The 25,892-nt window shown below is 41.3% G+C and overlaps 1 protein-coding gene across 11 annotated transcripts in view; it reads right to left on the bottom strand.

Moving 5' to 3' along the window:
• Positions 1-24,896, bottom strand: part of epb41l3a (erythrocyte membrane protein band 4.1-like 3a) — a 77,735-nt gene extending 52,839 nt beyond the window's left edge. For 5 of the 11 annotated variants that reach the window (XM_067434747.1, XM_067434757.1, XM_067434751.1 and 2 more), the window contains exons 1-3: positions 13,061-13,215; positions 2,234-2,355; positions 1,496-1,687 (exon numbers count right to left, since the gene is read on the bottom strand). In XM_067434747.1, coding sequence (XP_067290848.1) covers positions 1,496-1,687; positions 2,234-2,344 — 303 coding nt within the window. In that variant the 5' untranslated portion in view covers positions 2,345-2,355; positions 13,061-13,215. Of the gene's footprint in view, positions 1-1,495; positions 1,688-2,233; positions 2,356-13,060; positions 13,217-13,247; positions 13,310-24,281; positions 24,633-24,732 lie in introns of those variants that run through there. The other 6 variants (XM_067434750.1, XM_067434754.1, XM_067434749.1 and 3 more) reach the window with 6 other exon arrangements.
• Positions 24,897-25,892: the final 996 nt, after the last annotated feature.

Below are 25,892 nucleotides of genomic sequence, written 5' to 3'. Positions count from 1 at the left end.
ACGCAGGTGTAGTCGGAGTCCTCGAGGAGTGTGATCTTGCAGTGTGTGTGTGTGTGTGTGTGTGTGTGTGTGTGTGTGTCTCGTCTCACCTCCACCACAAAGGTGTAGTCGGAGTCCTCGAGGAGTGTGATCTTGCAGTGTGTGTGTGTGTGTGTGTGTGTGTGTGTGTGTGTGTGTGTGTGTGTGTGTCTCGTCTCACCTCCACCACGCAGGTGTAGTCGGAGCCGTACAGGAGTGTGATCTTGCAGTGTGTATGTGTGAGTGTGTGTGTGTGTGTGTGTGTGTGTGTGTATGTCTCACCTCCACCACAAAGGTGTAGTCGGAGTCCTCGAGGAGTGTGATCTTGCAGTGTGTGTGTGTGTGTGTGTGTGTGTGTGTGTGTGTGTGTGTGTGTGTGTCTCACCTCCACCACGCAGGTGTAGTCGGAGCCGTCCAGGAGTGTGATCTTGCAGTGTGTGTGTGTGAGTGTGTGTGTGTGTGTGTGTGTCTCACCTCCACCACGCAGGTGTAGTCGGAGCCGTCCAGGAGTGTGATCTTGCAGTGTGTGTGTGTGTGTGTGTGTGTGTCTCACCTCCACCACGCAGGTGTAGTCGGAGCCGTCCAGGAGAGTGATCTTGCAGAGTGTGTGTGTGTGTGTGTGTGTGTGTGTGTGTGTGTGTGTGTGTGTGTGTCTCACCTCCACCACGCAGGTGTAGTCGGAGCCGTCCAGGAGTGTGATCTTGCAGAGTGTGTGTGTGTGTGTGTGTGTGTGTGTCTCACCTCCACCACGCAGGTGTAGTCGGAGCCGTCCAGGAGTGTGATCTTGCAGAGTGTGTGTGTGTGTGTGTGTGTGTGTGTGTGTGTGTCTCACCTCCACCACGCAGGTGTAGTCGGAGCCGTCCAGGAGTGTGATCTTGCAGAGTGTGTGTGTGTGTGTGTGTGTGTGTGTGTGTGTCTCACCTCCACCACGCAGGTGTAGTCGGAGCCGTCCAGGAGTGTGATCTTGCAGAGTGTGTGTGTGTGTGTGTGTGTGTGTGTCTCACCTCCACCACGCAGGTGTAGTCGGAGCCGTCCAGGAGTGTGATCTTGCAGAGTGTGTGTGTGTGTGTGTGTGTGTGTGTGTGTGTGTGTGTGTCTCACCTCCACCACGCAGGTGTAGTCGGAGCCGTCCAGGAGTGTGATCTTGCAGAGTGTGTGTGTGTGTGTGTGTGTGTGTGTGTGTGTCTCACCTCCACCACGCAGGTGTAGTCGGAGCCGTCCAGGAGTGTGATCTTGCAGTGTGTGTGTGTGAGTGTGTGTGTGTGTGTGTGTGTGTCACCTCCCCCACGCAGGTGTAGTCGGAGCCGTCCAGGAGTGTGATCTTGCAGTGTGTGTGTGTGTGTGTGTGTGTGTGTGTGTGTGTGTGTGTGTGTGTGTCTCACCTCCACCACGCAGGTGTAGTCGGAGCCGTCCAGGAGTGTGATCTTGCAGTGTGTGTGTGTGTGTGTGTGTGTGTGTGTGTGTGTGTGTGTCTCACCTCCACCACGCAGGTGTAGTCGGAGCCGTCCAGGAGTGTGATCTTGCACTGCATGTTCTTGGGTTTCTTGGTCACTTTCACCGGAGATCGGGTCAGTTTACTGGAGGAGGACCAATGGGAGGCGGCGTCGTCCTCGGGCAGCTGCTGATTGGCTCTCCCCTGCGGGACTCCGCCCACCTCACACTCCCCGGCCTGACCGTCACAGAGAAACACACACATATAATGACACACTGACACCTGAGTGTGTGTGTGTGCGAGTGTGTGTGAGTCAGTGTGGGCATGTTTTGGTGAAATATTTTTGTGTAATAAAATACGGTTTGTACAGTTTAAAAACCATTACGCCTATAGAATGTCCCCACATTTCACAAAAACAAACGCGTGTGTGTGTGTGTGTGTGTGTGTGTGTGTGTGTGTGTGTGTGCACACAAGAGTATGTTTGAGTGAGTAAGAGTGTATGAGAGTGTGTGTGTGTGTGTGTGTGTGTGTGTGTGTGTGTGTGTGTGTGCACACAAGAGTATGTTTGAGTGAGTAAGAGTGTATGAGAGTGTGTGTGTGTGTGTGTGTGTGTGTGTGTGTGTGTGCACACAAGAGTATGTTTGAGTGAGTAAGAGTGTATGAGAGTGTGTGTGTGTGTGTGTGTGTGTGTGTGTGTGTGTGTGTGTGTGTGTGTGTGTGTTTATGATGCGTGTCTCTATGTGATGTATGCTGTAGCGTTACCGTGACGATCAGAGGGTGTACCTGTTCTTTCCTCACAGGTGTGCTGTGGGCGGCGGCAGGAGGAAGCTGGTTGTCGAGGGGCGGAGCCGCACTGGCCCCCTGCTCTGCTTTACTCTCTGTTTCTGTCGTCATGGCGAATCAAACTGTGATCAGACACACACACACACACACACATGAACACCTGCAGCAAATGTACTACTCCTTTAAATACAACAACTCTGCATCTCCAGCTGACCTTTGACCTTAATGCTAATCTCTGATGTTTTAAGGTGAATATTCTTACACAGACGATCAGAGAAGATGAATTTAAAGAGGTGTCTGCATGTGATTTGACTTGTTTAACTTTAGTTAGTGTGTAATGTTGCTGTGATGTGACTTGTGTAACTTTAGTTAGTGTGTAATGTCGCTGCTTGAGCATAAACCGTCTCTGCAAAGTTACAGCGCTGAAAGTTCACTGCAAACGGAGATATTGTCTTTTATAGTTACTGCAGTTTATTGCCTACAAAAATGGCCGGTTTGGACTACAACAAGCTTCTTCCTGGGTTGGTGACATCATAAACCCTCGCTAGTCTCCGCAGATGTGACTTCTGCTGTAATGGGAAGGGGCGTGGCCTTAACCTGTGCTCGGCACTTCAGCCAATAAAAATACAGGAAACTACATTTGGCCATCTGACCAATCTAAGACCATTGCGTTTTGTCCAAATTTGTTTAAACTTTCTTTATATGTCAATACATTTAATTTGTTTAATTTGAGAGACAGTAATTATGCTCTTAGAGGGACATATGTGTTTGATATACCATATTGTAGAACCAATTTAAGAAGAAACTGCCCATCAAATAAAGGTGTTCAGGTGTGGAATAGCTTCCCTGATGAATTAAAAAAGGCTAATTCATTAATACAGTTTAAAATAATTTATAAAGGACTAGTTATGAAAAAATATAACAAATGATGATGGCAATGATGACTGATGGTAGTGGTAATGGAAATGATAATGGTAATAATAATAATAATAAATATGAAAAATATAATAATAACGATGTATGTTCTTCCAAACACACATTGAGAATATCTGATATTTGATGTATTAAATTAATGTCAATTAGTGCAGCTTGTGTGGAGTTAAGGGTATGCATAATAAGCTTTAGCTTCAGCCTACACCTTTGGTCAATAAGAGTGTAAACTTTATTTTTTTTATTTTTTATAAAAAAAAAAAAAAAAATGTATTTATTTTATGGTTATGTATGTGTGCATGCATATGCAGTATTGTATGTATGTACCCATATGACTAGTGCTATTTTGTGTAAAATGATTGCAACTGGAATTTTGATTGTTGACCAAAAAGAACTAAATAAAAAAAATAAAAAAAAATACATAATTAAAATGTAAGTACTCTGAAAAGGAGAGTATAAAAACCGAGTGACTCTAGACTTTAATCTGCAATTAACACCGCTCATTATTTTCCTTCGGGACGAATCAAGTGATTGGCTTGGGCGACTGTCACTCTCTCTCGCTACCATGGCAACCACCGCTTTCGCTACAGGACCCGCCCACATGAGCGCACACCCCTAGTAAGAGCAAAAGGATTCAAAATGCACGGTGCCGGGTTTAGCAGTCAGCGAAGGCAAACAATGCAAAACAGGAAGACAGCAGATCTACATGTAAAGGCAATGCACAGAAAGTCTAAACAAAGAAATCAAACGCGAGTAAATATGGGCGTGGCTTTCACACGATGGCGAACTGAGGGAACTACATTGCTGCTGTATTTCTGCTGGACAGGTCATCTTTCATTTTGATTATAATTTTTTTTGGTTTATCTTTTCATGAAGCGTGTATAGCTAGCACATGAAGCTGCCTAATATAGCTAACATAACATTACTGAGCATAAAGTTGCAATATTATACACTTAGCCATTAGTAGAGATGATAAATACTCAATATGCTTAGCTCAAGTTGATCGCTGTCGTGTTGAATTGCGCAAAATGTAACTTTAGATAACAGAATGCATGTGTAAAAGCTAGTACACCGCATCCAGGAACTGTTTTAGAGCTAAGTTAGCGTTAGCTACTGCTAATCAGCAATGCTTTCATCACGGAAACTCTTACATGCAAAACACAGTGTATGTTATGAATCTTACACCAAATTCATCTTCATCACAGTATAACTGATGCTATTGGAAAAACATGATGCTACCCGTTTTTAGCTTTTCCTTATAAATATAACTAGCTCGTTACCGAATTAAACAAAAATATATTTTAAACTTTACCAGTTTCGGTATTCTAGCTGGATAGTGCGTACTAAAGACATCTTATCTGTTTATATTCATACTGATAAAGATAGATGCTTTATTACATGTTATTCTGACACTACATTGATTAGTGCCGTCTCAGCCCTCTCAGGTCAATAATGCGTCTTCCAGCTGATTGGTCAGTGAGGCGGGTTCATGTGTTTGGGGGCGTGGCTTTAGAAAGAGCCCAGAAGGGAGAAGGTGGGGTGAATGGAAATAATGAGCTGTCTTTAAAACAGTCGTGAGAGGTCTACAGACACTCAAATGTTATACTTTCTTTTTCAGAGTACTTACATTTTAATTATGTATTGATATATAAAGAAAGTTTAAACAAATTTGGAAAAAAAGTTTTTTAACCAATTCTTACCTACCCTACCTTTATGACACGTTATACTGCGCCCCATAAACACAGCCAAGCCTAGAAAAACCACAGAACCGCCGCTTTAACATTCATAATCCATTTCCCACTGATGCATGACCAATGCTGCTCAGGATCATGAATATTAATATTAATGTCCCCGTTGTGTTCCTCTGTAGGGCAGTGAGTTTTGACATTTATCTGCACAGACGCTTTGGCATTATGGGATGCACACAAACGGTGTCATAACTCAGCAAATGCATCTGTGTCATGCAAACAGACCGAGAACTCTGGGATAGATCCAAAGAGCAGGAAAAGATCAAATGAGGGAGAAGTGAAAGAATCCCATCGGATGAGGAAGATGAAAGCTCTTCATCACATCTGACGCGTCATCAAACAGAGCAAACAGGAAACCAGCCGCTGCGCTTCCTGTCCTTCATTAGAATGCCTCTTTCATTTCTGTAGAGGAGGACAAATATAGATTCTGCCACTGTGGGACTGTGTGTGTGTGTGTGTGTGTGTGTGTGTGTGTGTGTGTGTGTGTGTGTGTGTGTGTGTGTGTGTGTGTGTGTGTGTGTGTGTGTGTGTGTGTGTGTGTGTGTGAGCCTGTTTATGTGGTTTATGAGGACACAAATTTGTATTACTACATGGGTATTACACTGGTATTACACTATAAATGTGGTTTATGAGGACATATCAAATGTCCTCATAATTCAAATGGCCTTAAAAACACACTAAATGATGTTTTTTGAGAAAGTAAAAATGCAGAATGTTTCCTGTGATGGGTAGGTTTAGGGGCAGTGTGTGTGTGTGTGTGTGTGTGTGTGTGTGTGTGTGTGTGTGTGTGTGTGTGTGTGTGTGTGTGTGTGTGTGTGTGATGGGTAGGTTTAGGGGCAGTGTGTGTGTGTGTGATGGGTAGGTTTAGGGGCAGTGTAAGGGGATAGAAAATACGGTTTGTACAGTATAAAAACCATTACGCCTATGGGAGTCCCTGTAAACCACATAGACCAACATGTGTGTGCGCGCTAGTAACTGAGTATGTGTGTGTGAGTGTGTGTGTGTGTGTGTGCGATTGAGTGTGTGCGCGCGCATGTGTGTGTGTGAGAGTAATTGTGTGTCTGGTGTGAAAGTGATTGAGTGTGTGTGTGTGTGTGTGTGTGTGTGTGTGTGCGTGCGTGCGTGCATATGTGTAAGTGTGTGTGAGTGACTGCGATTGAGAGTGTGTGAGGGGTTACCTGTGCTGAGGGAATAAGGGTGGTTGCTAAGGTGTTGCTATGCAGTTGTTAAAGTGTGTTGCTGTGTTCTGAATTATTTAGTGTTCTTGGTGGTTGCCAGGGTGTTGCTATGCAGTTGTTAAGTTGTTTTTAGTCTGTTGCTATGCAGTTGTGTTTTTAGCGTGTTCATAGGTGGTTGCCAGGGTGTTGCTATACAAGAAGTGTTGGTTCTTTTTGGTGTGTTCATAGGTGGTTGCCAGGGTGTTTCTATGCAGTTGTTAAGTTGTTCTGAGTGATTTTTTTGTGTATTGTTGTGTATTTTGTTGTTCTGAGTGGTGTTTAGTGTGTTCCTAAGCGGTTTCTATGCAGTTTCCAAGGTGTTCTGAGCTATTTTTAAGGTTTTACTAGGTGGTTGCTAGAGTGTAGCTATGCAGTTGTAAAGTTGTTCTGAGTGCATTTTATTCTGTTGCTATACAGTTGTGGTTTTAAGGTGGATGCCAGGGTGCTGCTATGCCATTTTGAAGGTATTCTGAGTGTTTTTATTGTGTTGCTAAGGTGTTGCTAGCTATGCAGTTGCTAAGATGTTCTGCGGGGTTTTAGTGTGTTGCTGACTGTTGAAATTCTCGACTAAGTACTGTGAAATTAGCAGTGAATTGCCAGACTATTTTTCTTACTCCATTGGCAGATTATTTATCTTATTTTAAACAAAAACTCCCCAAAACAAGACAATTACTTTTGCTTGTCTAGTAAATGCTTCTTGTTTTAAGAATTTGTAGATGTTTGGACTAGAAACGAGACAAAAATACTGACTAAGAAAAGCATTTTTGCAGTGTAATTAATTAGAGGACAGAAGACAAATCTACTGAAGGTTTTCGGATAAATTAAAAAGATTTTAAATGGCGATTTATCAGAAAACTACAACTGCTGAACTTGATTCTGAAGAAAACTCTGCAAAACTCACTGCTGTGATGTGGCTGGTTTCCAGGGTGTTGCTAAGCAGTTGCTAGAATGTTCTGAATGATTTTTAGTGTGTTGCTAGGTGGTTTCTATGGTGTAGCAGCAGTTACTAAGTTGTTCTGAATGATTTTTATTATATTACAAGGTGGTTTCTACGGCATTGCTATGCAGCTGCTAAAATGTGTTGTGAGGGTTTTTAGTGTGTTGCTAGGTGGTTGCCAGGGTGTTGCTATGTAGTTGCTAACGTATTCCTTGGTGATCTTGCTCGGTGGTTGCCAGGGTGTTTCTATGCAGTCCCTAAAATGTTCTGAATGTTTTTTCTGAGGTAGCTGCTTGGTGTTGCTATGCAGTAGCTAAGTTGATCACAGTGAATTGTATTGTGTTACTAGGTGGTTGCTAGAGTGTTCCTATGCAGTTGCTAAAGTGTTTTCTGAGGGTTTTTATTATGTTCCTATGTGGTTTCTAGGGGATTGCTATGCAGTTGCTAGAGTGTGTTCTTAGGTGGTTCCTATGCAGTTGCTAAGGTGCTCTGAGTGATTTTAGTATATTCTTAGGTGGTTTCTAGTGTGTTGCTATGCAGTTGCTAAGTTGTTCTGAGTGAATTGTATTGTGTTACTAGGTGGTTGCTAGAGTGTTGCTATGCAGTTGCAGAGGTGTTTTGAATGGTTATTGTATGTTCCAAGGTGGTTTCTAGTGTGTTGCTATGCAGTTGCTAAGTTGTTCTGAGTGAATTGTATTGTGTTACTAGGTGGTTGCTAGAGTGTTGCTATGCAGTTGCAGAGGTGTTTTGAATGGTTATTGTATGTTCAAAGGGGGTTTCTAGTGTGTTGCTATGCAGTTGCTAAGTTGTTCTGAGTGAATTGTATTGTGTTACTAGGTGGTTGCTAGAGTGTTGCTATGCAGTTGCAGAGGTGTTTTGAATGGTTATTGTATGTTCCAAGGTGGTTTCTAGTGTGTTGCTATGCAGTTGCTAAGTTGTTCTGAGTGGTTTTTAGTGTGTTCCTAAGTGGTTTCTATGCATTTCCCAAGGTGTTCTGAGCGATTTTTAGTGTGTTGCTAGGTCGTTGCTAGTTACTAGCTTACTGCAGTTACACAATCGAGTTACACATTGAATCATTATGAGCACTAGCACTAGTTATGAATGACTTGGGACATCAGTTTACACCTTCACAGATCTGACTGTAAATGCCTGACTCTGCAGATATTCAGATGTTTTCTGTAGTGCGTCTGTGATATTAATCTGTCAAAACAAACAAACCCGTGACAGCACGTTTGTGAGATTATGAGCGTTGTGCTCATTCAGACACTCATTTACAAAACTGTACCATGGTAAACACAGTCTCTGCCAAAATACCACAGTAAGTATAGCATCAGTTATGCTACCATGTCATGCAGTCACAATAAATTCATTTAAAATGATCTTCAAACACTGTGAAACGCATCACATTTCTTGATTTTGTTGTTGTGGATGACAGTGGTGTTACAATAGTTTTACTATAGTATTTAGGTAGAACCTATGATGACTATATGGTCTCTATATTTGTAAAGCATACAGTCAGATGGATAAGGATAAGACTGTTTTTTCATATAAGACACTGAGAAATCATAAATGCTGCACTAGTTTTGAGTTCAGTTTTCATGCACATTCCTTTTTATGATTTAATTATAAGCGTGTTATCATATTTGGGAAACCCTGCTCCAACCATCACACACAAAACGATGAAACCAACACTAAACTGCATAATAAAAAAATGCAATGTTTCATATTTATATAGTATTATTACCATAACATACCATAGAAAACCACGGTACATATTAAGCATGATATTAAGCATGAAGGCAACATTTTTGAAAACCACAAAATACGTACTATAGGTACATATCACGACAGTTTCAAAGTGAAATGTCCACTGGGTGGCGCTAAAAGCTCAGTGGTTTTTCCGGAACAGACGTGTGTGAATCTGGCATGTTTTGTTATGTTGGTTTTTTAACGTACACACACACTAAACCCTAAACCGACCCGATAGTGTTAACAACAGCAAATGTGACGAAACTAAGATTGTATCCCTGTCATTATAGCTTGTGTTTTAAACTCGTTTTTGAGCTCTTTCTCTTTTCTCTAGAAGGTACTAAATTCAAAAATAATCTACATTAATGACCCAGTTTAAATACAAATCTTAAAAGGTTAGTTCACCCAAAAATTAAATGTATGTCATTAATGACTTTCGTTCCACACCCGTAAGACCTCCGCTCATCTTCACACACAGTTTAAGATATTTTATATTTAGTCCGAGAGCGTATGCAAGTGTATGCACACTATACTGTCCATGTCCAGAAAGGGAATAAAAACATCATCACAGTAGTCCATATGAGACATCAGTGGGTTAATTAGAGTCTCTTGAAGCATCCAAAATACATTTGGGTCCAAAAATAACAAAAACTACGACTTTATTCAGCATTGGCTTCTCTTCCGCGTTTGTGTTCAGTCCTCAGATAAAGATTCAAACGGTTATGAGTCAGCGAATCAATTCATGATTCGGATCTCCAATGTCTCGTGATTTCAGCAGTTTGACACGCGATCCGAATCATGAATCAATTCGAATCTTTATTTGAGGATTGAACACAAACACGGCGACAAATTTAATGACATAAATTTCATTTTTGGGTGAACTAACCCTTTAATGCTAAATCACTGAAGTAACCCTTTAACCTGAGCTGCCACAGTGGTTTGTTCTGGTTTCTGGTATGATGATCTGGTTTATATCTAGTCTGCTAGTCCTTGAGATGTGTCTTTGTCTCTCTGCAGAGGACACGGCTCTCAGCCAATCAGCTGCTCCGATACAGCTGTGTGTCTTTAAGAGCTTCCTGCACAGCTGAAGAGCGCCGGATACACACAAACACACACACACACACACACACACACACACACACACACACACACGTCACCAAACCTCTCCATTGCTCTTCTCTGATCTAGAACACAACAAATAAACCCGGCAGTTAAATCACCCTCAATGCATTATTCATGAGTCCAGACTCTATTTATTATTATGGCAGATCAAACCTGACACTAATAAACATCATATACACCAGAAATAATAATAATAATAATAATAATAATAATAATAATAATAATAATAATAATTCCACTGTGCTTACTGAGATTTGTTTGACTAAGTAACGAATCATTGCTTTTGGTGATAATCTTCCAACTTACTAATTTTGTAAGAATTTACAAAAATGTAAAATGTGTACCTTAAAAATGCAATGTAAGTCGCTTTGGATAAAAGCGTCTGCCAAATGCATAAATGTAAATGTAAATGTAAATGTACTCATAACGCAAGAAGCAAAGTGAATAAGAGACTCTCACGTCACCCGATTCTCATTACTGTAAAGCCGATTAATATTATTTATAGTGTAAAATATTTGTTGTACTGCCTTTAATTCACGTGAATATTAATTTTTAAAAATCATTGTATTAAAGTAATGAGAACGTAATGGGAATCACCACTGAGAGTAATGACAATTATAAATGTAAAGTAAATAACGTATCAAGCGGTTGCTAGGGTGTAGAATGGTTCTTTGTGTGTTGGGGTTTTCCTATGCAGTTGCTAAGGTGTTTGAGAAATGTTTTGTGTGGTTGCTACGCAGTTGCAATGATGTTCTGAGAGATTTTTTCGTGTGTGTTACTAAATGGTTGCTATGGTGTTGCTATGCAGTTGCTAATGTGTTCTGCGTGGTTTTTAGTAGGGTGTTCCTAGGTGGTTGCCAGGGTGTTGCTATGCAATTGCTGTGATGTTCTGAGTTCTATTTAGTGCTTTGCTAGGTGGTTGGAAGAGTGGTATGCGGTTGCTAAGGTACTATGAGATGTTTTAGCGTGTTTCTTGGTGGTTGCTAGAGTGTTGCTATGGTGTTCTATATTGTTTTAGACGGGTGTTCCCATGTGTTCCCATTGCCAGGGTGTTGCTATGCAGCTGCTAAAGTGTTCTGCATGGTTTTAGTAAGGTGTTTCCAGGTGGTTGCTAGTGTGTTGCTATGCATCTGCTAATATGTTATGCATGTTATTTAGTAGGGTGTACCTTGGTGGTTGCCAGGGTGTTGCTCTGCAGTTTGCTAAAGTGTTCTGCATGGATTTTAGTTCCTAGGTGGCTGCCAGGGTGTTGCTATGCAGCTGCTAATATGTTCTGATTGTTTTTAATAGGGTGTACCTAGGTGGTTGCCAGGGTGTTGCTATGCAGCAGCTAAGGTGTTCTGTGTGTTTGTAGTAGGGTGTACCTAGGTGGTTGCTAGGGTGTTACTGTGCAGCTGCCAAAGAGTTCTGAGTAATTATAGTGTGTTCCTAGGTGGTTGCCATAGTGTTGCTATGCAGTTGCAAAGATGTTCTGCACGGTTTATAGTAAGGTGTTCCTAAGTGGTTGCCAGGGTGTTTCTATGCAGTTACTAATGTGTTCTGCATGTTTATAGTAGGGTGTTTCTAGCTGGTTACCAGGGTGTTGCTATGCAGTTGCTAATGTGTTCTGTATGTTTATAGTAGGGTGTTCCTTTGTGGTTGCCATGGTGTTGCTATGCCATTGCTAAGATGATCTGCATAGTTTATAGTAGGGTGTTCCTAGGTGGTTGCCAGGGTGTTGCTATGCAGTTGCAACGTTGTTCTAAGTGTTTTTGTGTGTTACTATGTGGTTGTATGAACATGATGTTAATCAGCATTGAGGGGAAAAAAACAATTATAAATGTACAATTATAAGTACATAAAACGTCAAGATGCATTAAAATAATGAGAATGAGATGTGTTTTTGTAAGTAAATTAATGTAATGAATATTATGTTGAAAGACAAAAAAAATAGTAATGCAATTAAAATAGGATACTAATTTTCCTTATAAAAAAATAGCATTTCGTATTTGTCCTTTTGATTTTAGGGGTGCAATATGTTAAATAATTCCCCCTTTACTGTCCTATAATGTCCTTTTGCACTCAGAGAGGTTTCTGAACACAAAACTGTCTGAAAACAGTGACGAGAAGCAGAACAATCATTAAATCTAGGGCGAGTTGAGCAGCGCTCTCATTCTCTAAGTGAATTACAGTCAGAAATAGCAGCTGTTCTTCAGTCTGATCTCACGAGATGTTTCTAAATGAAGGGCAGACAAACATGTGCACGGGTGTCACTGTACAAGCTGACACACACACACACACACACTGCCCCTAAACCTACCCATCTCAGGAAACATTCTGCATTTTTACTTTCTCATAAAAACTCCTCCTGTGTGATTTATAAGCCTTTTGTAAAGTGGGGCCATGGGTAGTGTCCTCATATTTCACCCTCTCCTGTAATACCTGTGTCATACCCATGGCATTATACACATTTGTGTCCTCATATGTCACAAAAACATGCCCACACACACACACACACACACCTAAAACAAAAAGAGTCACACTGCAGAACTAATGAATAATAATGAACATCAAATCCCACAATCACCCGCGGCTCAAACTGACCTTCAGATCGCTGTGCATGTGAAACACTAGTTAAACAAACACAATATTAAAACTATCAAATATTATTGTAATCACTACAAGCACACACCGTAATCAATGCCAACACATCCGATCAGATTACGACAGAAATGGCCTCAGAATACTCTTCATCGCGTCATCACGGCCGCGAGTGACGTCACGCCGGCAGTCCGCGTGCACGCGCAGGCCACACCCACCGCATTGCAGAACCACAAAACGAAACCGGTACCAAGTTCATAAACTCGCATCATGTGACCACGACACCCGCAGATGCAGAACCAATATGATTGCATCACATACACTCACATTAACGAAACGATGCGTGCGCGTGTGTGTGTGTGACATGATGACTGTCAATCAAATTACACACACATATATAGGCTATAGAACTATTTCCAGGAGTTCGGTTTGCTAATCACACACACTATAAATGATGCAGCTGTAGTGTTACTCGTTGTACCCGAACACACACACACACACACACACACAATCACGAGACTGAAGCAGATGAACGGCTGTTTACCGGCTCTGATGCTGCTGATGCTGCTGCTTCCCGGCGCGTGCGGCGACAGACTGACTTATAGAGACACACACACACACACACACACACACACACACACTCCCGTACTGCGCATCACACACTCAAACAGCTTTATCTTGGCACATGCACTGAGATCGACCCCTCCCGTAGTAAACGCGTGTAGACTCACCCGTGTCGTGATGCTCCGGTCACTAGTGTCGGTCTGGTTTGTGTGTGTGTGTGTGTGTGTGTGTGTGTAAGCAGCGCAGAACACACAGGGTTAAACCAGTATGCTGACTCATCACTAATATCTATAGCTCACTGTATTTATCACACACACGCGCGCGCACATGTATTGAAAAACACAAAAATAAAAATATATATATATTAAATAAAAAATAGTATTATATTATTTTTAGGCAATCTTTACGATATACTTGGGGGAAAAAAGCACTCTACATATGGTACACACCGATCAAGCAGGTGAAGTGAGTAACACTGATGATCTCTTCATCACGGCTCCTGTTAGTGGGTGGGATATATTAGGCAGCAAGTGAACATTTAGTCCTCAGAGTTGATGTGTGTGAAGCAGGAGAAATGGGCAAGCGTAAGGATTTGAGCGAGTTTGGCCAGATTGTGACGGCTAGACGACTGGGTCAGAGCATCTCCAAAACTGCAGCTCTTGTGGGCTGTTCCCGGTCTGCAGTGGTCAGTATCTATCAAAAGTGCTCCAAGGAAGGACCAGTGGAGAACCGGCCACAGGGTCATGGGCGGCCAAGGCTCATTGATGACCGTGGGGAGCGAAGGCTGGCCCGTGGGGTCCGATCAAACAGACGAGCTACTGGAGCTCAAACTGCTCCAGAAGTTAATGCTGGTTCTGAGAGAAAGCTGTCAGAATACACAGAGCAGCTCAGTTTGAGGCGTATGGACCAGTCAGGGTGACCTCTGACCCCTGACCCCGCCGAAAGCACCAACAGCGGCACGTGAGCATCAGAACTGGACCACGGAGCAATGGAAGAAGGTGGCCTGGTCTGAGGAATCACGTGTTCTTCTACATCACGTGGATGGCCGGGTGTGTGTGTGTGTGTGTGTGGCTTACCTGAGGAACACATGGCCCCAGGATGCACTATGGGAAGAAGGTGAGCCGGCGGAGGCAGTGTGATGCTTTGGCCAATGTTCTGCTGGGAAACCTTGGGTCCTCCATCCATGTGGATGTTCCTTTGACACGCTCCACCTACCTAAGCATTGCTGAGACCATGTTCAGCCTTTGATGGAAACGGTATTCTGGTGGCTGTGGCTCTTCCAGCAGGATAATGCTCCTGACACAAAGCACAAATGCTTCAGGAATGGTTTGAGGAGCACAACAACCAGTTTGAGGCGTCGACTCGGCCTCCAGATTCCCCAGATCTCAATCCAATCGAGCATCTGTGGGATGAGCTGAGCAAACAAGTCCGAGGAGGGCCGACCTCACAACTTACAGGACTTAAAGGATCTGCTGCTAACATAAGATACCACAGCACACCTTCAGGGGTCTAGAGGAGTCCATGCCTTGACGGGTCAGCCAACACAATATTAGAATGTTATCATAATCACATACTTGCCTACAGTGGAAGAAAAACAGTATGTGAGAAGCATGTGAATTCATATTGCCATTTTTCTTGGTTGTGTCTGTGGGGAATTGATTGGATGGTTGTGGTTTGCTATTGGTGGATCTCATGTGAGTGACAGGTGGCCCCGCCCTCGTCATCAGAGAAAAGATGTCGCTGCAAGAGGGAAGGGAAGTTATTCTAATTTACAATCGCCAGCCACTAAATCACTAAATAGAACAAAATCGAGGAACTGTAGCAACATAAGGAAACACTGAGGATGTGAGTGTCACTCCAAACAGAGCACAGGTTCATCTCAAGCTGTGATTTCTGCCATCTGCCTCTGATCCTCAGAGGAGCGTTTACACACACACACACACACACACACACACACACACACGTTTGTTTTCACAACATATGGGGACATTCCATAGGCGTACTGTTTTTATATTGTACAAACCGTATTTTATACCCTTACACTGCCCATAAACCTACCCATCACACACACACACACACACACACACACACACACACACACACACACACACACACACACATCACACACTACTGAAATCTGAGCATTTACACACTCTAACACACACACACTCACATACACATGTTCTAACACACACACACACGCTCTAACACACACAAACACATCACACACACACTACTGAAATCTCCCTGCTGCTCCTTTAATGCTCCACTGTGTGCTGTGCATGTAGATGAGTCCCGTCGTCTGCACTTCCCATCATGCATCTGCACAAGGACACACACACGCACACACACACACACAGCATCAGTCTAACAGAGCAGAAGTGGATAGCACACACTTGAGTTCAGGTCAGCTGTCAATCACATGTCAACTCTGATTGGCTGCTGTCGTTGAGCTCTTCAGGTTCAGCTTCATTAAAGCATCTTCATACACTAATAATCTTCTGAACACCAGAGAGAGTGTGTGTGTGTGTGTGTTGTTTATATTACATTGTGAGGACCAAATGTCCCCATAAGGATAGTACAACCTGAGATTACCTACATTATGGGGACCAGCCAGCGGTCCCCACTTTTCAAAAGGTTTATAAATCACACCGGAGGAGTTTTTTTGAGAAAGTAAAAATGAAGAATGTTTGCTGTGATGGGTAGGTTTAGGGCCAGGGACAGGGGGATAGAATGTACAGTTTGTATGGTATAAAAACCAGAACGTCTATGGAGAGTCCCCACAAAGATAGTAAACCAGACATCACCAATCACCTAGCAACACCTTTGCAATCACCTAGCAACATCTTAGCAACCACCTACAAAACATCCCGAACGCCCTAGCAAAAACCTTGAAACCATTCAGAACAGCCCTAGCAACCACCCAGAATACCCTAGCAACACCCCTTTCAACCATCCAGAAGACCCTAGCAACCGCTAAGATAGCAGAGGTATTATAGACTATTGTGAACTAAAACTAAAACTATTAAAAACGTTTCTGTTAATTGAAATAAACATAAAAATATTATATAAATTGGTTGAAAAATCTGCAATAAATTGGGTTTTGGTTTTAGAATAAAACCAATAAAACCGCGGTGGTTGCTAGGGTTTCACCCATAAAACCCTAGCAACCACCTAGAAACCACCTAAAACACCCAAGCAATGCGTTGCTACACAATAGCAACGCCCTGGCAACCACTCAGAACACCATAGCAACACCCTGGTAACCTCCCAGAACACCATACCAAAGCCCTGGCAACCACCCAGAACACCATAGCAACACCCTGGCAACCTCCCAGAGCACTATAGCAACACCCTGGCAACCACCCAGAGGACTCAGCAGTGCGGTGGTGAGTTCTGCAAAAGTGAACACCAATCTAGTTGGTATCTGTTGCCGTTCACACACACATTCAACTGGGTCAAAACATGAACACGAGGTGTAAATGTGCTGAGAACACACTGTAGGTTCACACAGACGACGGATTACTGCAGACTCTCTAATCTCTGGCTCAGCTCTGAGCACATCAGTGCACTGCAAAAAATGCTCTTCTTATTTAGTATTTGTTGTCTTGTTTCCAGTCTAAATATCTAAATATTCTTAAATCAAGATGCATTTACTAGATCAGTAAAATGACATAAGATATTTTTCCTTGTTTTGTTGAAAATAACTCAAAATGAAGAGAGTTTTTGCTTAAAACAGGCAAAATGATCTGCCAATGGGGTGAGAAAAATAATCTGATTTCTGATTGAAATCTTGTTTCTTGTTCCCAAACAGAAATTAGATTATTTTTCTCATTATTTTGTGGAATATTATTTCTAAATATTCCACGCTCAACTGTTAGTGGGATTATAACAAAGTGGAAGCCATTGGGAACAACAGCAACTCAGCCACGAAGTGTTAAATCCCAGAGCGGGGTCAGCGCATGCTGAGGGTCACAGTGCGCAGAAGTCTCCAACTTTCTGCAGAGTCAACAGCTCCAGACCTCCAGACTTCTGTGGCCTTCAGATGAGCTCAAGAACAGCGGAGAGCGCTTCATGGAATGGGTTTCCATGGCCGAGCAGCTCATCCAAGCCTTACATCACCAAGAGCAATGCAAAGCGTGGGATGCAGTGGAGTAAAGCAGCCGCCACTGGACTCTAGAGCAGTGAGACCTGTTCTCTGAGCGACCAATCACGCTTCAGTCTGACAATCCCATGGACGAGTCTGGGTTTGGCCGTCGCCAGGAGAACGGGACTCGCCTGACTGCATTGTGCCAAGTGTAAAGTCTGGTGGAGGGGGGATTATGGGGTGGGGTTGTTTTTCAGGGGTTGGCCGCTTAGTTCCAGTGAAAGGAACTCTTAATGCTTCACCAAGACCTTTTGGACAATTTCACGCTCCTGACTTTGTGGGATCAGTTTGTGGACGGCCCCTTCCTGTCCCAGCATGACTGCGCTCCAGTGCTCAAAGCGTCGCTCCATAAAGACATGGATGAGGAGTTTGGTGTGGAGGAACTGGACTGGCCTGCACAGAGTCCTGAGCTCAACCCGATAGAACAGCTTTGGGATGAATTAGAGCGGATACTGAGAGCCAGGCCTTCTCGTCCAACATCAGTGCCTGACCTCACAAATGAGCTTCTAGAAGAATGGGCAAAAATCCCCATAAACACACTCCTAAACCTTGAGGAAAGCCTTCCCAGAAGAGCTGGAGCTGTTAGAGAGGGTGGGCCGACTCCAGATTAAACCCTACGGGTTAACAATGGGAAGCTCATGTGTGTGTAGAGGCGTCACAACACTTCTGGCAATATAGTGTATATATATATATATATATATATATATGCAGCTCCAATGTGTAAATTAGCTGTAAATCTGTGTTGCTGAAGTTATTCCTGAGCTTCATCTCTCTGACCTCAGCGATGGCTCTTCTGATCTGAAGTGTATCTGTGATCTTCACACTGTGTTCAGAGGTTTAGATGTGAGGATTGGGTTACAGACAGTGCCATGTATGTGTGTGTGTGTGTGTGTGTGTGTGTGTGTGTGTGTGTGTGTGTGTGTGGGCATGTTTGTGTGACATATGAGGACCCAAATGTGTATAATGCCATGGGTATGACACAGGTATTACAGGAGAGGGTGAAATATGAGGACATTACCCATGGCCCCACTTTACAAAAGGCTTATAAATCACACAGGAGGAGTTTTTATGAGAAAGTAAAAATGCAGAATGTTTCCTGTGATGGGTAGGTTTAGGGGCAGTGTGTGTGTGTGTGTGTGTGTGTGTGTGTGTGTGTGTGTGTGTAAATCACTGGAGCGTTTGGGTCAGCGTGAGGCCGAATCACTCGGGTTTGATAACAGTCACAGTAGGAGACTAAAATAAATGGTGCACATGCTGAAGTTAGAGAAGTGTGTGTGGGTTGTTTAGTTGTTCTCTGTGTAAAATCATTCTCTGTAGGCAGAACGACAGTCATTACTGTGTGAATACACACACACTCTTAATGAAGATTGCAGCTGCACACGTCTATATTCATCAGTTTCTGTCCAGACTGGAGGTTTGATCTGACCTCTGGTGTTCTCTAGAGACACTGTGCAGCTGAGCTCAAGCTCTCATCTGCTCTATTCAGAGAATAAAGCTCTGCTCGTGTGTGTGTGTGTGTGTGTGTGTGTGTGTGTGTGTGTGTGTGTGTGTGTGTGTGTGTGTGTGTGTGTGTGTCGTCCTCCTGATGCACCAGGTTCAAGTCTGTATATCATGAGACATGCTGATATCACTCTAACTAGTCCTTCGGTTTGTAAAAACAAACAAACATGAATGTTCTGCACTGTAAGTCTCAAACTATATTTTCATGCAGTATTCAAGCTGCAGTCAGGGCCGGACTGGGACAATTTCAGGCCGGCAAATCCTACAACCATTCAGGCCATCCCAAATATAATTTAGAAACATGGACAACCCTATTTTTCCCTAAAATATTTAAAGGCTTTCTTTAGAACGCTACCCTCACTTCCATTTTCCTTTTCTTAATTTCCCTAATATCTCTCTGTCTCTCCCTTCCAGCAGGATCATCAGCCTAAAGTAAAGAGGAGTACTAGTGTTATTGGAAAATTACACCAACAAAAGATCACCATATGTGTGTGTGTGTGTGTGTGCACGTGTGTGTGTGTGTGTGTGTGTGTGTGCGCCAGTGTGTGTGTGTGTGTGTGTGTGCACATGTGTGTGTGTGTGTGTGTGCACGTGTGTGTGTGCGCACATCGGTCACTTTTTCGGACCTCATGTTACAAACAGAACTGTCTCCACCTTATTGTAATTTGTTTGGCCATAATCTACATCTATATTAGTAAAAATCAAAGTAATATATTTATGACAAAATGTTTTTATCTTAAAATTACTTTAAAAAAATCTTACTTTGCTTTTACCCCCTGCCTGGCTGAATCTGCCCATTCTTCTAGAAGCTCATTTGTGAGGTCAGGCACTGATGTTGGACGAGAAGGCCTGGCTCTCAGTCTCCGCTCTAATTCATCCCAAAGCTGTTCTATCGGGTTGAGCTCAGGACTCTGTGCAGGCCAGTCCAGTTCCTCCACACCAAACTCCTCATCCATGTCTTTATGGAGCGACGCTTTGTGCACTGGAGCGCAGTCATGCTGGGACAGGAAGGGGCCGTCCACAAACTGATCCCACAAATTCAGGAGCGTGAAATTGTCCAAAGTGTCTTGTTGAAGCATTAAGAGTTCCTTTCACTGGAACTAAGCGGCCAAGCCCTGAAAAACAACCCCACCCCATAATCCCCCCTCCACCAAACATTACACTTGGCACAATGCAGTCATGCGAGTCCCGTTCTCATGGCGACGGCCAAACCCAGACTCGTCCATGGGATTGTCAGACTGAAGCGTGATTGGTCGCTCAGAGAACACGTCTCACTGCTCTAGAGTCCAGTGGCGGCTGCTTTACTCCACTGCATCCCACGCTTTGCATTGCTCTTGGTGATGTAAGGCTTGGATGAGCTGCTCGGCCATGGAAACCCCAATTCAAAATATGAATAAACAATACATTAGTATATTAATGATAGTAAAATAATTTCTGGGATGTTCCTGGAAGCTTCCTCAATTCAGCTTAAAATCTCAAATCCCAAAAGATTAAGAATTAATTTAGGAAAAGTAGAAAGCTTTGTATCCCTGAGGAAAAGAAAATAGATATTTGAACATACAGAATGAAAACGACCCAGATGTGCGTTAAGAGCTGAATTATTCTGGAAGCTGCTCATTAAAACAGCAGCAGAATCATTTGCATGTATATGATGTTACAGAGCGCTCCTCTTCAGCTTCATCGGATAGAAACCTAACGCCAATCAATGAATCCTGATGACACTAATGTGGAAAAAGCCCGAACATCACAATCGTCCAATCACAACGTCACAGAAGAAATTCAGAAGCTCAGAGATGATTTCAAAACCAATAACATTAACATGATCAGCAGCAGCTCAATCACATCTGAGCCTCGTTCTCTAAAATGAGAAGAAACCTACAAATCTCCAGTTCATTATTAGGGATGTTCTGTAAAGCTTGTCAGACGAGTAAAACAAACACGACCTGATGAACGGATCAATCTCATCCAGTGAGCTGAGCGTTCACTCCAGCTGGAAGATGTTCAGATTCTTCAATAATTTATGCAATAAATGCATCCAGAAGCTTCCATTAATCGGCATAATGGAGCCCTGGACGAGCGTCCGTCTGAAGAACCGACTCGGAGTTATAAAAGGCCATCAATACTGATTATCTGGCTTTTTGCAGAGCTGAAGTTTCTGGCGTCGGGGCTGCACGTCTTCAGTGGAAACCCAAAGAAAACCAGAGCTCCGACAGATACAGAGAGCGAAGGGAGGGCCGCTCAGTCCTCTTTTACTAATCTCTCTGTGTAGGAAAACTGGAGCGGTTGTGGATTTTAATCCAGAGCAGATCAGCAGATTAAATCTCAGTCAAAGAGTTTAAAATCAGGACACACGGGATGGGACGACCAGCACAGATGTTTATTCTGCATCTGTTTATTCCCAGTTCTCCAGAAACGTTAATATAACGTTCGTTCAAAGTTCTCTGGACGTTTGCAAAACATTAAAACATGCAAAACGTTTGAGGAATGATAAATGTAACGTTCCCGTAACGTTTGAGGAATGATAAATGTAACGTTCCTATAACGTTCTCGTAATGACGAATGTAACGTTCCCGTAACGTTCTCGTAATGATAAATGTAACGTTCCCGTAACGTTTGAGGAATGATAAATGTAACGTTCCCATAACGTTCTCGTAATGATGAATGTAACGTTCCCATAACGTTCTCGTAATGATGAATGTAACGTTCCCGTAACGTTTGAGGAATGATAAATGTAACGTTCCCGTAACGTTTGAGGAATGATAAATGTAACGTTCCCGTAACGTTCTCATAATGATGAATGTAACGTTCCCGTAACGTTTGAGGAATGATAAATGTAACGTTCCCGTAACGGTTGAGGAATGATAATTGTAACGTTCCCGTAACGTTTGAGGAATGATAAATGTAACGTTCCCATAATGTTCTCGTAATGATGAATGTAACGTTCCCGTAACGTTTGAGGAATGATAAATGTAACGTTCCCGTAACGTTTGAGGAATGATAAATGTAACGTTCCCATATTGTTCTCGTAATGATGAATGTAATGTTCCCATAATGTTCTCGTAATGATGAATGTAACGTTCCCGTAACGTTCTCGTAATGATGAATGTAATGTTCCTATAACGTTCTCGTAATGATAAATGTAACGTTCCCATAACGTTCTCGTAATGATGAATGTAACGTTCCCATAACGTTCGTGTAATAATGAATGTAATGTTCCCATAACGTTCGTGTAATGATGAATGTAACGTTCCTATAACGTTCTCGCAATGATAAATGTAACGTTCCCGTAACGTTCTCGTAATGATGAATGTAATGTTCCTATAACGTTCTCGTAATGATAAATGTAACGTTCCCATAATGTTCTCGTAATGATGAATGTAACGTTCCCATAACGTTCGTGTAATAATGAATGTAATGTTCCCATAACGTTCGTGTAATGATGAATGTAACGTTCCCATAACGTTCGTGTAATAATGAATGTAATGTTCCCATAACGTTCGTGTAATGATGAATGTAATGTTCCCATAACGTTCGTGTAATAATGAATGTAATGTTCCCATAACGTTCTCGTAATGATGAATGTAATGTTCCTATAACGTTCTCGTAATGATAAATGTAACGTTCCCATAACGTTCTCGTAATGATGAATGTAACGTTCCCGTAACGTTCGTGTAATAATGAATGTAATGTTCCCATAACGTTCGTGTAATGATGAATGTAACGTTCCCATAACGTTCTCGTAATGATGAATGTAACGTTCCCGTAACATTCTCGTAATGATGAATGTAATGTTCCTATAACGTTCGTGTAATAATGAATGTAATGTTCCCATAACGTTCTCGTAATGATAAATATAACGTTCCCATAACGTTCTCGTAATGATGAATGTAATGTTCCTATAACGTTCTCGTAATGATGAATGTAATGTTCCTATAACGTTCGTGTAATGATGAATATAACGTTCTCGTAATGATAAATGTAACGTTCCCATAACGTTCTCGTAATGATGAATGTAATGTTCCTATAACGTTCTCGTAATGATGAATGTAATGTTCCTATAACGTTCTCGTAATGATGAATGTAATGTTCCTATAACGTTCTCGTAATGATGAATGTAACGTTCCTATAACGTTCTCGTAATGATAAATGTAACGTTCCCATAACGTTCTCGTAATGATGAATGTAATGTTCCTATAACGTTCTCGTAATGATGAATGTAATGTTCCTATAACGTTCGTGTAATGATGAATATAACGTTCTCGTAATGATAAATGTAACGTTCCCATAACGTTCTCGTAATGATGAATGTAACGTTCCTATAACGTTCTCGTAATGATGAATGTAATGTTCCTATAACGTTCTCGTAATGATGAATGTAACGTTCCTATAACGTTCGTGTAATTATGAATGTAACGTTCCTATAACGTTCTCGTAATGATAAATGTAATGTTCCTATAACGTTCGTGTAATGATGAATGTAATGTTCCCATAACGTTCTCGTAATGATGAATGTAATGTTCCCATAACGTTCTCGTAATGATGAATGTAATGTTCCCATAACGTTCGTGTAATGATGAATGTAATGTTCCCATAACGTTCGTGTAATGATGAATGTAATGTTCCCATAACGTTCTCGTAATAATAAATGTAACGTTCCCGTAACGTTCTCGTAATGATAAATGTAATGTTCCCGTAACGTTTGAGGAATGATGAATGTAACGTTCCCGTAACGTTTGAGGAATAATAAATGTAACGTTCCCGTAATGTTTGAGGAATAATAAATGTAACGTTCCCGTAATGTTTGAGGAATAATAAATGTAACGTTCCCATAACGTTCTCGTAATGATAAATGTAACTTTCCCGTAATGTTTGAGGAATAATAAATGTAACGTTCCCATAACGTTCTCGTAATGATAAATGTAACGTTCCCGTAACATTTTCGTATTGATAAATAAAACGTTCCCGTAACGTTCTCGTAATGATGAATGTAACGTTCCCGTAATGTTTGAGGAATGATAAATAAAACGTTCCTGTAATGTTCTTGTAATTATAAACGTAACGTTCCCATAACGTTCTCGTAATGATAAATGTAAAGTTCCCATAACGTTCTCATAATGATAAATGTAAAGTTCCCATAACGTTCTCGTAATGATAAATGTAACGTTCCCATAACGTTCTCATAATGATAAATGTAAAGTTCCCATAACGTTCTTGTAATGATAAATGTAACGTTCCCGTAATGATAAATGTAACGTTCCCGTAATGTTCTCGTAATGTTGAATGTAAAGTTCCCATAACGTTCTCGTAATGATGACTGTAATGTCCCTGTAACGTTCTCGTAATAATAAATGTCACGTTCTCATAATCTTTTCTTTAATGTTCTCATAAGCAAAAACCCGTAAACGTTCAAAGAAACAATGTTGATATATTGTAACGTGAATACATGTTTGTTAGCCGTGTTGTAAAGCTTCAGTCAGGCTTCTGATCTATATTTTGAGACAAACACAAGCAGAAATGATGATGATGATGTTATGACTTTTAGGCAGAAACTCACCGTTCAGATCCGCCCAGACCGATCCACCATCGCAGTTCAGGTTCGGGTGACAGAGAAGAGACAAATATGACAGCACGTGATTTATTATTGGCACTAAAAACACAATATAATCAGACTCGGTTCCGTCCCGACTGGACTGTTGCGCGCGTTCTGGAGGCGTGCCGGACCATCTGTGGTGTCGGCCGCGCGCACAACATTCCTGTCTGGACGGAGTCTGTCATTCAATATTCCCCATGGATTCAGTTACAGATATAAATAAGCATAACACACGCGTTCTGCAGAACACATGGAGAACTCATGCGAACGAACACGTGCATTAATGAAGCTTTAGAGAACAAACTAAATCCTTCTGTGACGAGACACGACCGCAACGCGCATCATAAACACACACACACACACACACACACACACACACACACACACACTGTAGATCAGAGAGAAACACTCGCACCTTTTATTTCTTCCCTTTCACTCCTTTAACTCCTCCTTTAAGCCCTCCTGATGCAATAATCCAGTGTTTGTGAAGATGAAGCTCAGATGAAGATGAGGATGAAGAGCCGCTTCGGTGGACCGGACCGGTGCTGAGAGAAAGATGTTCAGAAGCAGACAATCTGACCACACCCACTTATGCTAACGAGCCTGCTCTCCGCGGACCCTGATTGGCTCGGGCTGCTGTCAGTCAGATTAATAACAACATCTGCTGTAACGCCCTGATTAAGAGCCCAGGATAGATCATGAATAGAGATTTCTGACTTACAGTAAAATCATATTTCCGTATTTCTGATTATTTATTTGTATTTAAAATTTTTATTTTTTACTTTATTTAGTACATCAAGTCAAACTAAATGATGAATGTTTCCTTGGCAACAGCTGGATTTATTTTAGTTAACGTTTATTTTATTTCAAGTAACGCAAATGGCTTTTATTAATATTTTGTTTTTATTTATTGCATTTCTATTTTAATTTTAGTGAAAGCTTTAGTCATTTTGCGTGTTTTTACATTTTTATTAGTAGTTTTTTAATTTAATGTCTAAATACTTTTTGTTAAAAATTTTTATTTGATCTGACTTTAGTACATGAAGTTAAGCTAAATGCTGTTTTTATTTTTTTATTTAAGTTAACCTTTTTTTGTCTCTTTAAATAAAGAAAATGTGCTGTTATATTTTAATTAATAGTTAGATTTTCCATGTTAATTTTCTTTTTAAAGCTTTAGTAATCTTGCATATTTTGACTTTTAGTAGTAGTTGTTTTTTAAATGTCTAATTTTATTTATTTTTATTGAATTGCATTTTATTTTTATTATTATTTTTTTATTTCATGTGTTTATTTGTATGTATATTTTCCCCTTTAATGTTTATTGAATTTTATTTTTGCATTATTATTTAATTGTTTATTTATTTAGTTATTATTATTTTGAATTTAATGTATTTATTATTTGTATTTATTTTATTTTTATTATAATTTTATTTTTATTAATTTCTTTTATTATTTTTAATTTTATTCAATTCATTTATTTTGTATGTATTTTCCCCTTTAATGTTTTTTATTGAATTTTATTTATTTATTTTATTTTATTATTATTTAGTTATTTATTTTGTTATTAATATTATT

The sequence above is a fragment of the Pseudorasbora parva genome, chromosome 24, assembly GCF_024679245.1.
Source record: "Pseudorasbora parva isolate DD20220531a chromosome 24, ASM2467924v1, whole genome shotgun sequence".
Classification (NCBI taxonomy): Eukaryota; Metazoa; Chordata; class Actinopteri; order Cypriniformes; family Gobionidae; genus Pseudorasbora; species Pseudorasbora parva.
The sequence above is the reverse complement of the archived record's forward strand: the minus strand, read 5'-3'. Positions and strand labels throughout refer to the sequence as shown.